This window comes from Protobothrops mucrosquamatus, unplaced genomic scaffold (genome assembly GCF_001527695.2).
Source record: "Protobothrops mucrosquamatus isolate PMUCROS unplaced genomic scaffold, P.Mucros_1.0 scaffold_125, whole genome shotgun sequence".
In the NCBI taxonomy this organism is placed as follows: Eukaryota; Metazoa; Chordata; class Lepidosauria; order Squamata; family Viperidae; genus Protobothrops; species Protobothrops mucrosquamatus.
Window position 1 is genome coordinate 1,362,742 of NW_015386201.1, and position 12,971 is coordinate 1,375,712.

The 12,971-nt window shown below is 38.6% G+C and overlaps 1 protein-coding gene across 1 annotated transcript in view; it reads right to left on the reverse strand.

Moving 5' to 3' along the window:
* MID1 (midline 1) overlaps nucleotides 1–12,971 on the reverse strand; it is a 253,963-nt gene that overhangs the window by 201,188 nt on the left and 39,804 nt on the right. Inside the window, exon 2 of the mRNA XM_015817159.1 lies at nucleotides 150–865. Within this exon, the coding sequence (XP_015672645.1) occupies nucleotides 150–809 (660 nt within the window). The 5' untranslated portion in view covers nucleotides 810–865. The remainder of the gene's footprint in view (nucleotides 1–149; nucleotides 866–12,971) is intronic.

The window sequence follows — 12,971 nt, forward strand, 5'->3', positions numbered from 1 at the left end:
TATATAGGGACCAGATTCAGCAAATTCATAGGTATGTTGAATACAAGAATGACAAATGCACTTGCAAATATTAGCCACACAAATAAGGTAAAATCTTTCATTTCTTGGCACTATACTTCTTAGTATAAATAAATTAAGATGAAACTAACCTTTAATTTGTCATAGCGTTCACTTAGAGCTGCTACTTGGTGATCACGATGCCTCCCAACCAGTTTACACAAGGCACAGATTAACTGATCATCAGTCACACAATACATGTTAACTTTCTCATCTTCATGCTCCAGACACATCAATCCTCTGATATGTGAATCAGGAATAGGCTCAATCAAACGGTGTCCAGTAAATGGCTTCTTGTTTGGATGAGTTGTTTTTAGGCACTCCTCACAATAGGATACCTCACAAGTTACACAGGTCTTGATTGCCTCCTGAGCAGGATCTTGGTCACAGAACTGGCAGAGAACTTTTTCACTCGATGACATGCTGTTGCTGTCAAAAGCTCGTTCTCGGCGAGTTTCGCTGGGAGAATTGGGCCCACTCAAAGAAGCTTTCTGAAATCTGTCTATAATATTCTGCAGTGTGACGTTGCGCTTCAGTCCGTCTAGACCCCGTTGACTGAGGGTGATGACATAACGACAAGTGGGGCACTGGAAGGCAGTGATAGATTCCACTGATTCGTTGGTAGCACACTGGGAGACCAAGATGCGATGTGCACAGTTGAAACAGAGACTGTGAGCACAAGGAAGCAACAATGGATCCTCAAACAGCTCCAGACAGATAGGGCAGGTCAGTTCCGACTCCAGTGTTTCCATCTTCAAGCAAAGGTTTCTTGTATCGTCAGCAAAATCCAGGGAAGCCAATCAGCTACCTGAAAGCATAGTATAATATTCAATTAGAAGAGGAAATTCTGTTTCAAATGTCTGTTTCAAGTTATATTTTTACAGTTATTCAGCCATATTTTCATGCTGAAGACGACATGTTTTGAATCCATCCATGTATTGAAGATATTTAAAAACCTTTTTTCTTGTATGTTTCCCTAAACTTCTATTTCTATCTTTTACTGCAAGAAATCCAGACATTTGATAAACATTTACATTATTTAAGAACTATACTGCAATGCAGTAAAGACAGACAAATACTACCACCACAGTGAAATCTGTTATTGAAATTCAACTCAATTGCACTATGAAATCAGCTAATTCCCCCCCTGAAGGGTCTTAATGCAATTGGACCTTAGGAATAACACTGGAATCAGAAATGTGTCCATTCATTGATTGTTTATATCTTAAATTACATCTTTTGGATTCCATATTAATTTGCATTTGCAAAGGACAATGGTCACTAGCTTGTGAGTGTGTCATATCTGTCTCAAAAAAAAATTGTGACTATAAAACAAAATAATATGCAAACATTTAGAGCAAATAAAGAGTGAAATGAAATAATATGCTGAAAGATATAGATTAGAAGGAGGAAAACTCATAATAATAAAAAGTGTGCTTCAGTGAGTCAGAAACCTGGCAAGAATATCATGTTATTTGCTAATCAGAGAACTTTTTAAAAAAGAAATCTCAGTTTGTCTTATTTTTTTGTTTATTACAGGTAAGGAAGTGCCAAGAATTATTGTTCTTTCCAGCCACGAAGTACAAATACTGTTTTACTGTGTAAATATTGTTTTTAATAGCCGTTGCTGGTTAGCTAAAATGCAGTGTAAGTTGACAATTACTTTTCTCAGCAAGGAATGCAGCAGCCATTCCACCCCCTGAAAAATATCAGCCCCCGAAACGACTAAAACTACTTTTCATTTCCTCCTTCACTGAAGATGTTACATGAAATGATTTTGAAAGAATTGCCCTACGTTATGCTTCTTCCCTAAGCTCTTGTCATGATCTTGAACTGTTATAAGTAGACAGTTCAGTGAACCATAAGCAAAAGCTCTGCTTCGCATTTGCAGAAATCTACTTCTTAAGAGTACAGTCCATTTAAACTCTGTGATTCATAAAAAAGGACAGCTTCAGATGACCCAACTGCGTACTCTGTAAGGTTGCCCTATTGTGTGAACATCTCTCTTTTTATTCCCCTAAAATTAACACAGAACTCTTGATTCATAAAGAGTGAAGGGAGCTCTATGCTCATTAGCAAGCTTTGAAGCTAAATCTCTTTCAACAATCAGTATTTCCCCACAATTAAAGTGAGGGATGCAGTTTCAGGGGCAGCAATGCCATGTGTAACTATACTAAACCATAATAGCAAAAAAAAAAGTGTTCAACAATGGAGGACAGTTGCAAATCAGACTCTAATGCTTATTCATAGTTACCTCATGATGAGGGCAAAAATTAGCTCCAGAGGGACATGAAAAATGTGCCATTGGATTTCACACTTATTTGCCAAAAAGTTAGAGAATCTCAAATAGCCTCCAGTATGGATAACACTAGATTCAATAAACTTTATGTTGTCGGCTTTATTCATTCCCCACTTGTTATTTTAACACTCCAAATCTCTTCCATAGAAGTCTTTAACTATATAAACTGAAAAAAAATCATTGGAGTGTGGAGGGAAGGGTAATCAATCAATGGGGGAGATAATATAGTTTTCTAATTAAAATAATAACACATTCTTGAAATGATGCAAATTTATGGCATAGTGACTTTTAGTAATCCCATATTGATGTCTTAAAGTAGCTTATTATTCACTGAATTACAGATTGGATCAGTTTCATGAGAAATTTGTGCAATAGCGTAGTTGTATAGTGATTTCAATGGTATAACAAAACTGAATTAACAGCAATAACTCTTGCATTTACATACAAATTAAATAAGGAAAAATATTTTTCTAAAATCTATATATGTATATGTCTTTTTCTCCCTCTCTGTATTTATACGTCTCACAGAAAGAGGGGTGGAGAGAGAAAGAGAGAGAAGTAGATACATAGGCTTCCTTTATAAAACATTACTCTTCTACATACAGAATTGTCTTTCTATTTTGTGCAGCTACTTGTACAGACTTTTAAAACCGAGCAATTAGGAAACTACGTCAAGCAATTAATTGTTCTGCCTAGAGGAATGGATCAAAAAAGAAAAGTTAGTGTCTCTAAAGTGGATAAATACACTAGACTTACAGAACAATAAAACCAGATCTCTGTTGATGCATCAAAGAAAATAAAAACTGCAACAACGTTCAGTCGTGAACTAACCTTTTCCTTAGCCATTACTCAGGACTGACTTTAGCATTCAGCAGACAGAAAAGAGGCGGTGCTATGTACAGTGTGGTCTGGCTCCTAAAACAAGCCTGCTGGAGTTTAAAGTAAAATGTGCTGTCCCATACTTGACTAGAAGTGAGTTTCAGCTTCCAATCAGCTTCTGTATGCAAAGTGCATGAATATCAGGCAGCAAAATATATGGCCCCTGCCCTGCCATCATAGTAACCTCAAAAGGAAAAGATCCAAGCATTTCAAACACATTGCTATACATTTAAGTCCAAAGTTAATTTCCTCCCACCCAAATGATCTGGTTACTAGATGTGCCAAGAAGTACTTTAAAGACTATAGTAATGTTTCTTAAGCCATAAAAATCATTTTATATAGGTTTGTTTTTTTAAAAAAAAATACGTTTACCATAAATACTAATAACAATGATTTCTAGAAATAACTAAAATACATCCCTAATTACTATGCAAAGATATAAGCCCATTCAAAGATACAGATATTAAATCACATGTTCAAGCAAACATGTTGAGTGATATTACAAAGCATGTCAGAGAACCAGTAATAAAAAAATATTAACAATACTAATACTATCCTAATACTAAACAACCATTTTAAACAAACTTAATATCAGGGATACATTTCAGGTATCTAACACAGGTCTCCTATGGGATTTCAAGTAATGGTAGATTTAAAAAATTACAGAAAAATAAACTTAATGCCTTATTTAATAACTTTAACAAGGAATTATAGCCCTACAGAAATCTGTAGCCCAACAGCTTTTCTAAACTCTATTAAGTTTATTATCAAAAATCTGAACACAATATTATTCACATAATCACATTTAGAAATATTAAAAAGCTCTTTTGAACTAGTTCACCTTTCTATAAAAGCAAAGTTTACAGTCAAAAGAAATAAAGCTTACTCAACCCATTTTTGCAAATTTGTTTTTAAATTTTGCAAATTTGTCTATGTTAAAAATCTCTTCATACTATCAGCTGAACATTACTGTATATACTCACCAATGGATTTCCACCTGAATATTTTAGCTGAAACATTGCTGATAAGTGAGCACGCTGATTCCTTGTCAGAAAATGAAAAGTCAAGAGAGATACAGTGACCTCCTCTACTTTGCAGTAATTCCAAGCTTTTAGCACTGTGAGTAACTTGGAGACAGTTGATATTGAAGCACAACAGGAAAATCTATGCTACAATTCCAGGAAAGCCAGCTCCACCTAATCACAGCTGTAAGAGTTTAAGGACTAAAAACTGCTCTGGAAGCAGGCTGGCTTTTGTTAATGACACAAAAGCAAACTCTCCTCTTTTTTTTCAGTATTCAGCACCTATCATGTGAGAAAGCAGCAAGGATCAGATTATCTAACTGTGCATCCACAGAACCACCCAACATTGCTTGTAATAAGGCCACTGGGCTTGGCAGCCGCGTTATTTGAACAAGTAAAAGCTCAGCCTGCTATGTAATTAATCCAGGGTTGAATAATGAAGTTCCCATACCTATAAAGGAAAGTGACCTGAATCAGCAAACTGTGTCACATGGCTAACATGAAGGAAGAGCTAAAACTTACTGAATAAAACCTGCATGATCCATATTTGAAGTTTTTCCATATTACTACATTGTTTGACTAGTTCCTTCTAAATACTGGTCAGCCAGTAGGAATAAAAGTACTGTAATACACATTAAGTAATGGTTTATTCTTTCTCAGTAGTGCCTTTCCAGGCACCTTAAGAACTCTCAGTGTGATTATTCCCTAAAAGCAAAGTATTATTGATTATAACAAGTTAATCAGAAATGCTACATTTTTAAAGCATTTAATTTTAAGAGCATGGATTTGCACTTGCTGAAAGCCCCCATCTATGTATCTTTCTCTCTTTTTTTAACCACTTAATTTTTAAAGACTTGTGCTTTACTGTAAAACAATTGAAATTTCTAGTTAGTCAATACTACTGTTTTATTAATATCTTTAATAAACCTCATAGGAAAAAAGTATCACTTTCTGACATTTTGCTACATATAAATACCTGACTTTTAGTTTTCAATGAAGGCATTAAAATTCACGTGAAAGTGGAAGTTGCAGGAACAAATTGCTTTCTTGGCTTCCACTTTGTATATGCAATGATTTTTTTATGTTGTTACTATTAAATGAAAAACACATTGCATATTTAAAAGGGACCTCAAATCATCATTCCATTTGCTCTTCATCCCAGAGAGAAGCTTGAGTTTTATTTGCTTTGCAGGCTAATTATTTTCCCTCATCATTTCCTTTCTTACATACAGTTAGAATACTGTGACAATAAGAGAACCATTGTTTCTACAGGCAAAACCATGACATTTATGAAGAATTGTTTGAAATAGACTGGCATAGTAGGATTACATGAAACTGATCTCTGGTTTTTATTGTCATTCATACATGCACAGAGAGCTTTGAGAGACAATTCCCCCCCAATGTAATCCAGTAAGTGAATGTAAGAAGCTTGAGGGAATAAGCATTTCCTGATCTGTGTCTTAAAGCATTAAGAAAAGAGAGAGAGAATAAACTAGAGCTAAAGCTCTTTCCAAAATGTTAATACAAGATTGTTTTAAACCATTTATTAGACCATATCCTGTTTCATCACATATAAAAATAAAAGCAAAACTCATGACACAATGTGAAATCACCATAAGAACAGCCAATAAATGCACACATAAATTTGCACACATAAATGCACATAAATTTATTTAAAAACACTCCCCAAAGGGTAGGATCAAACCACAGAGAACTGATTCTTCCCTGTTTTAGTTGTGTCTGAGAAAAGAACATCACCTTGGGTAAAAACAGCAACACAGCAGAAAACCTATCACAAAGTTTGATTTTTCCTATCGCAGATATCTTATTACTCCAACACAAAGATATTTTCATGCTTTCCACTTTAGGAAAGTAAGGTTTTAAGTAGGAAAACTTTTTATCAAAGTGATCAGCATGACTCCAACATTATAGCAGCACACTAGATCAGGGGTGTCAAACTGCTGGCCCGTGGGCCGGTTTCATCATACCGAAGCCATGCCCACCCCATTGCCGGCAATGCAAAAAGAGTCGCGATACGTCATGACACGTCACGTGACGTGGCAAGTTTGACACCCGTGCACTAGATCTTCATCTTCTTCTGATTTTCAACTTTCTTACAATATGTAATTAGTGACAAAGCTTATTTCTCACACTAAATCTTTGTGCATATCCAACTGAAAACATGGCAAGTATTTGTTGTAAACATCTTTCATTCAGATATATTAATAAGAAACACTGATTAAATTAAGTAAATCCTGATTTGGCCCTAAGATTTCTTGACTGAAGAGTCAAATTAACTTTTGCGGCATTATTTCATTATCTTGGTCTATCATACACAAATGGTGGTTCTATTTCTGATATAACTTTCACTTTGAATATATTGTGCATAAGAGGGATTTTTTGCAACACAAAATCATAGTTTTCACACTAGATGAAAAGTGTGGAATAATCACATTCTTTCTCTGGTTTTTGGCTGTATCTACAAGAAAACATGAATAAAGGTTCACTTTCCCATGCTGATTTCCTGGATTTTTCAAACATCTAAAAGGTGACTTTTAAACATATGTACTGTACATGCTTGCTTAAGTAATTCAATGGTTTCGGCAAACAAGTTATGATCTGTGTAAACAACTCTTTCAATTTTAGTCTCTATGAATTGCTACTAAGACCGAAGAATCAACTCTTAACACTTTTTAGTGCACCATATCGAAGAGCATTGCTTAGTCCACCATATCAAAGTATCTTTTGATTGTTTAAAACTAGACAGCAGCCACAAAAATATCTGATCAAGCTGATAACTCCCTACTCAAAACTAACAATCACATATAATTTCACATTTAGCATCTACAGTACATGCAGACTACACTTTTATTCACGTTGTATTTATAACATTTTTCAAGCTTGTTTTCTCAACGACTCATGCAGTCTAGTATGATTTTAGTTTAGCTTCATGGTGTAACTCAGAGGTCCCCAACCTGTGGGCCGCGGCACTAGTGCAGCAGCCGGGTGCAAAAATGGGCTGCCGCCGTACCTCAAAGTGAAAAAACAGGCCACTGCTGCACCTTGGGGCGCAAAAATTGACCGCTACCGCCGCCGTGCCTCAGGTCGCAAAAACGGGCTACTGGGCCTCAGGACATGAAAATGGGCTGCCACTGCACCTCAGAGCACAGGAATGGGTCACTGCTGCACCACACGGTGCAAAAATGGGGCGCCACTGAGCCACGGGGTGCAGAAACAAGGCACAGAAACAAGGGACAAGGTTAGTATCACGTGGGCGCTAGCCCAGCTCCGTTTGTGGTGCACGCATGTTCGTGGCACCGTGAGCATGCATGCATGCACATGTATGTAAATTGCTTCCCCCTCCCTTTTCCTCCAGTCCGCCAACCGACAAAGGTTGGTGACCTCTGGTGTAACTAATACAGGAATTGAAAGTTGTTATGTACCAATTTCATCCTCCTTCGCTTTCTCCTTTGTCATGATATCCACAGTTCTAAAAAATAAACATCTGCAATTTTTCATGAACAAAAGAAGTTGAAATAAACTATTTTTATATATTTATTTATTGAATTTAAATGCCACTCATCTCATGGTTCTATAATAAAAAAAACTGTAATTGCTGATTTTTAATAGTGTATTCTGTAAGATAAAATTGTGCACACTTCATAATAAATTTAGTTTATTTATGTATTAATAAGATAAGATACAAAAATACAAAAGAAAATAATAGGAAAGGTAGGAGAGGGAAAAGGGAAGGGGAAAGTGTGGGAAAAAGGGGGAAAAGAAAAAAAAGGTATTGACTTCCAACTCCCTTTGGTGCAGTAGAATAACATAATAACATCAAACCTCAACTTTTTACTCTTACATAATAAAAACCCAAAATCAAAGTTTCATTTTTAACCCTAATTCTAACATATTAACCTTTTCTTCAAAAAAGAAAATGGTCTTAAACTCAACCTTCTGTCTTCTTCATTCCACCTTTGAACTGGAAGTCAGTCATATCTAGGATTGCTATACAGCAGGTGGATATTTAATCTTTTCATAACCTACTTCACAGAATTTACATTATCAATATGAAAATCACATTTACACTTCATATTACCACAGCTTTGTCATGACAGCAAAAGCCTTCTGAAAGTCTGTCATATGTAATAGATTTTCTGTTTTTATGTCGCTTCATATGTTTGCAGACCCATAACAATTTTACTATGATTTTCCTTAATGCAGGATACAAAAATATGACTTTTATCTCCCTTATAAGAAAGGAAGAAGAGAGCAAGTCTAGTGTGGTGGTTAAGGTGCTGGCCTAGAAACCAGAAGATTATTAGTTTTAGTCCTACTTTAGGCATGTAATCTAGCTGGTGACTTTGGGCCAGTCACTCTCTCTCAGTCTTACCCACCTCATAAGGCCAGGTTGAATGGGTCAAACTATATATCCTGCCTTTCATATGTATCTCCAATCTATATATCCTGCAAAGGAAGAAAGGGAGGGAGGGAGGGAAGGAAGGAAGGAGGGAAGGAAGGAAGAAAAAAATCTAATAACGTCAATGTACTTTCTGGAAATTTGCATTTGAAGACAATCATGTCCTGTGGATATATAATGTACTCCCATTTCACGCTTCTTTACTATTTGGGGGCATATGTTTAAATGTAACAGTTGTAATAGCACCCCAAAGGAAGAAATTGCTTGCATAATAGAAACTTCATTGAATCTTATGTAACTAGTCTGAAATTACAGAAATACTTCATTTGTAGAGTACAGACTAATAAATTATAGTTGTTGTCTTTCTCCTGACAGAGGCAGAAGGAATCATTAAAAGTCCTACATACTGTAGACATCCTGTGATGGGGAGCAGTTACTTCCCATATATTTCCAATATAGAACAATCATCATATGAGTTGACATTGGTCTATCAGAGGGGTCGGCAACCTGAAATGGTGAAAGAGCCACTTGGACCCGTTTTCCTCACAAAAGAAAAAACTAGGAGCCGCAAAATGTGTGCATGCACATGCACGCATGCGCGCACACATGTAACAGGGCTTGGTTAAAGAGTGGAGCCTAAGGAAACACATGCACCAACCCTGCCCCCGTCCAGCTTCTCTTTCCCTCGGAAAAGACTGCTCTCCACCCGCCCTGCACTCTCCCTCTTTTGCTGAAGCGGCGAGCAGGAGGCCTGCCTTGGGCACGGCGGAGCTGCTGGAGAGCCCCATGGCAGCGGCAGCAGGATGGCGAAGGGGCGCAGCTCCCAGGTCACCGCCGCTTCTCTGGCCTCGCTCAGCGCGACTGGCAGCAGCAGCAGGATGGCAAAGGGTGGCGGCGGTTCCCCAAAAGCGGCCGAGGAAGGCGCTACTGATGGGGCCCAGGTGGGGCTGGGCAGTAGAGAGCCTCATGGCAGCGGTGGCAGGACGGCGAAGGGGCGTGGCTCCCCAGTCACCGCCGCTTCTCCGGCCTCGCTCAGCGCGACCGGCAGCAGTGGGAGGATGGTGGAGGGTGGCAGCGGTGGCAGCGACGCCCCGAAAGCGGCCGAGGAAGGTGCCACCAATGGGGCCGAGGTGGGGACAGGTGGTGGAGAGCCCTGCGGCAGCGGTGGCAGCAGGAGGATGGTGAAGGGGCATGGCTCCCCGGTCGCCGCCGCCTCTCCAGCCTCGCCCAGCGCGATGGGTAGAGGCGGCGGCGGCAGCGGGAGGACAGCCAAGAGGCACCGCGCAGCAGGTGGGGAAAGGGCTGGGCAGGCGCCATGGGGGAATCTCTCGAAAGAGGCCACGGAGATCCACTGCCCGCGAGACGGCCGAAAGGCACGGGCAGAAAGGGGAAGCTACCGAGACCCCTGGCGACCCCCCCAGACTAACAGAGGTGGTGGCAGAGCAGGGCGAGGGGAGACCCGCCAGGCAGGGAAGAGGCATCCCGACACTGGCCACCCACGGCTTCTTACCCAGGTTCTGCCACCTTTCCAGCAATCCTCCCGGCTCTTCCTCCGCTGTCACCACCTGCAGTCCAAAGAAGGAAAGAGGTTTGTGGGCAGTCCCACAAACCAAAGAAGTTCAACCAATCAATTCAAACTTCATGAGAAGTTTGAATTGATTGGTTGAACTTTTTTAGTCCCACTTTTTTTTTCAGACTGCACATGGTGGCTGAGGACAGGGAGCCGCAGGTAACGGCTGAAAGAGCCGCATGGGGCTCTGGAGCTGTGGGTTGCCGACCCGTGGTCTATCAGGAATATTTTCCAAATAGTTTATGCCTTGGGCCATGTTTCCCATATTACAGGAATTATCAGCCCAATTAAATGTTTAATTCAAAGTTATTTTAGCAACATAGTGTTATCTATATTGATATAATTACACAATGTAATCACTTCAGAATCTCAGTATCAATCTGGGAATGGAGGGTGGAATTAATGTCATGCTTTTATTTGTTCCTTCTTGCTTTGACACCCAAAAACTAGAATTTCATGCCAGCATACATTGTTCCTATTCCACTGAGATGCAACAAATTCCTTTTTAGATCTATGGCTTTTCTTCTGCTTCAGCTTAATATTATTCTCAGTGGAATAAGGCTTAATATCTTAATATGATTCAGTTTTGACCTATGATTTAATTATTTGAAGCCTATATTACATTTTTATGCTTATATTTTGTTATTATCCATTCACATGCATATATATTTTAGGTAGATACACATGGATAATTAAGTTATCCTTACATATCCAAGATAATTACCGCCCCAATTAAGTTAAAAATGTAATTATCCAACAAAATTGTCACTAAATAATCTTAAGAATTATTAAACCATTTATGAGGCTTGTTAAATCATGCAACTATTTTTACACACAAAAAAATCCAGAAATATCAAATAGCATCAAGATATAGCCATTTCATGGCTGGAAATTAAATTGAAACTATTGCTATAAATAGCTTTGTTTGATTGTTGTGAGCCACCCAGAAAGTTGAGAGACAGGCAACATACAAGTTTAATAAAGTAATTGTCAGATCCCCAAAGAAATGTATTACTATTCTTTCTAACCTATACATGCTTTTACAACCATTTTGGGGGCCTGCCATTCTGTTGGGAGGAGGGATTCCGTTGTGGTGATATACAATATGCTTTGCTTTGCCCATGCCATATTGCCCTTCCCCCAGAGGAAGGAATGCAGCCGAATACCATCACCCTTATCTGAAAGACGAGTTGCGCTTGGAGCTGGAGGGAAATGAAACCGAGAGAGACCTTGAAGAGCACACCAAAGGAACCAGTTACCAAAAAAATATACCACCTGTGGATTGGCCGAGATTCAAACAGAGAGTGGGACCCTGGGGGGAGGAGTAACAAATACTGCTTTTGATATACTGCTTGCACGGGCTATTTCCTCAGACCTCACTTTGCTTCCTTGCTATCACTAACTCTCAATAAAAAGTTCCTTTTGAGACAATGCCTGTTTCAAGAGTTCTGCTTTCTTGGGAGACCTAGTTGAGGCAGGTCCTTACCAAAATGTTATGATTTCTCAGGTTTTTAATCCATCTTTCCTTTAGATAAACAGGTAATGCTCAATATACTTGTGCCCACAGAGGGAGAGCTGATGAAATGGATTACAATGAAGCAGTAGTTTTCCAGAAAGGGATTCAGGATAAGAGGCAGCATAGCCCAGAGCTAGATAGCAGACAGAGTAAGAATAGTCACTCCCAGGGTTAGGGTGAGAATAATAAGGGTTCAGTCTGGCAAGATTCTGTCTATTGTGTGTAAACAAATAAAGACCTGAACTTTGGTTGGATTCCTATTTGTTGTTCTTGGGCTTAGCCTGGCAGTACTGTTCTTTATACAGAAAGTTATGAACTAAAGTTAAGTTTTTATAGACTGTTTTTATAGACACTTTATAATAATCTTGCAGACTTCCCCCTACTCTGACATATCACTTTGCTAATAATGAATTTTACAAGGGGATCTGGATAAATATGTGTGAACATTGGACTTAAAATTTGCAGATAGTTATTGAAATGGTATACTATTAATGAACCTAACGCAATCAAACTAAACCTAAACTTTATTTTGAGAATAATCAGTAACTCTTTAGCATTTGACAAAAACAAAAAAGCAAAAACCTTGAAGTAAACAAAAATATATGCTCTAAACTTATTGTCAGTGACAACATAAGTGTTAATTGTCTATATTCTTTGCAGCCAATTACTAAACTTTTGTGACTCCCATAAAAACAAAAAAATGTTGAAAGACAGATAAAATCAATAGTTGTTGACAATACATTTTCCTATAAACTTCCAAACTAACATATTAGTTTTACTGATTGCTAATGAATTTATTGGTAAATATTACACGTAGCCNCACGTAGCCCTTGATTAGTGACTGCCTTATTTAGTGACTATTTGGAGTTGCAATGGTGATGAAAAAGTAATTTTGCAACCAATCCTCACATTTACAACCTTCGCAGCTCTGGTGTCAGATCCCCAAACGCTTATTGACTTCCCTGCACATGTGTTCTTGTTTAGGGCCTGCCACTCTGCTGGGGGGGGGATTTGTTGTAGCTTGGGATAACTTTCGCTTTCTACTTTTCCTCTCCCACCTCTATCCATTTGAGAGAAGAATGTGTCTCCCCTTATCAGGGAAACAGTTGTGGAGAACCGAAACTGGAGAAGACTTTGAGATGCGTGCCAACTTGTGCCAGTTACCTAAACATCATGCCACCTGTGAATTGGCTGGATTTCATATGGAC